Source organism: Fonticula alba, assembly GCF_000388065.1.
Source record: "Fonticula alba strain ATCC 38817 unplaced genomic scaffold supercont2.3, whole genome shotgun sequence".
NCBI classification, from domain to species: Eukaryota; order Rotosphaerida; family Fonticulaceae; genus Fonticula; species Fonticula alba.
The window spans coordinates 2,171,133-2,171,642 of NW_009242973.1; the positions used below are offsets into that span (position 1 = coordinate 2,171,133).

General features: G+C 60.8%; 1 protein-coding gene across 1 annotated transcript in view; it reads right to left on the reverse strand.

Annotated features, from left to right (window-relative positions):
* H696_02242 (hypothetical protein) overlaps nucleotides 1–510 on the reverse strand; it is a gene marked incomplete at its 3' end in the record, with an annotated part of 6,013 nt that extends 5,503 nt beyond the window's left edge. Inside the window, exons 1-2 of the mRNA XM_009496144.1 lie at nucleotides 276–510; nucleotides 50–134 (exon numbers count right to left, since the gene is read on the reverse strand). Of these exons, the coding sequence (XP_009494419.1) occupies nucleotides 50–134; nucleotides 276–482 (292 nt within the window). The 5' untranslated portion in view covers nucleotides 483–510. The remainder of the gene's footprint in view (nucleotides 1–49; nucleotides 135–275) is intronic.

Consider the following 510-nt stretch of genomic DNA (forward strand, 5'->3'; position numbering starts at 1 on the left):
GGGGCGAGGCGGGAAGGCCAGAGCAGGAAGGGCAACTGGTGTGACATACGCTGCAAAAGTGCCGGCTTGAGAACGCGAATGGCCTTGGCGAGCCACGAAAAGTAGTGCAGTGTCTTGTAAGACTGGAGGATGCTCTTCAGATTTCGGCACCCAGCGTTCCACCATCGTCAATGTCAGTGTCGGGATCGGGCTCGGGGTCAGTATCGGGGTCGGAAAGCCCGAAGGGCAATGAGGGAGCATCGGCGCCGGGAAACCAAGAACAAGAGGCGACGTACGGACTGTTTGGAGGCCGATGAAGGTGCGGCATCGGCGGTGGATGTTTCATCGGCAAGGGTCGTTGCCTCGACACGGGGAGAATCAGCGGTGGAAACTTCGGCATCAGCAGCGCCAGAGGTGTCAACATCAGCAGCAGGCACTGTATCGGTAGAAGGGGCAGCATCAACCCCGAGTGTATCCTCGGCAGCAGGTGCGTCCTCGCGCATGGGCGGCTCCTCGACAGCAGGCGGCTCC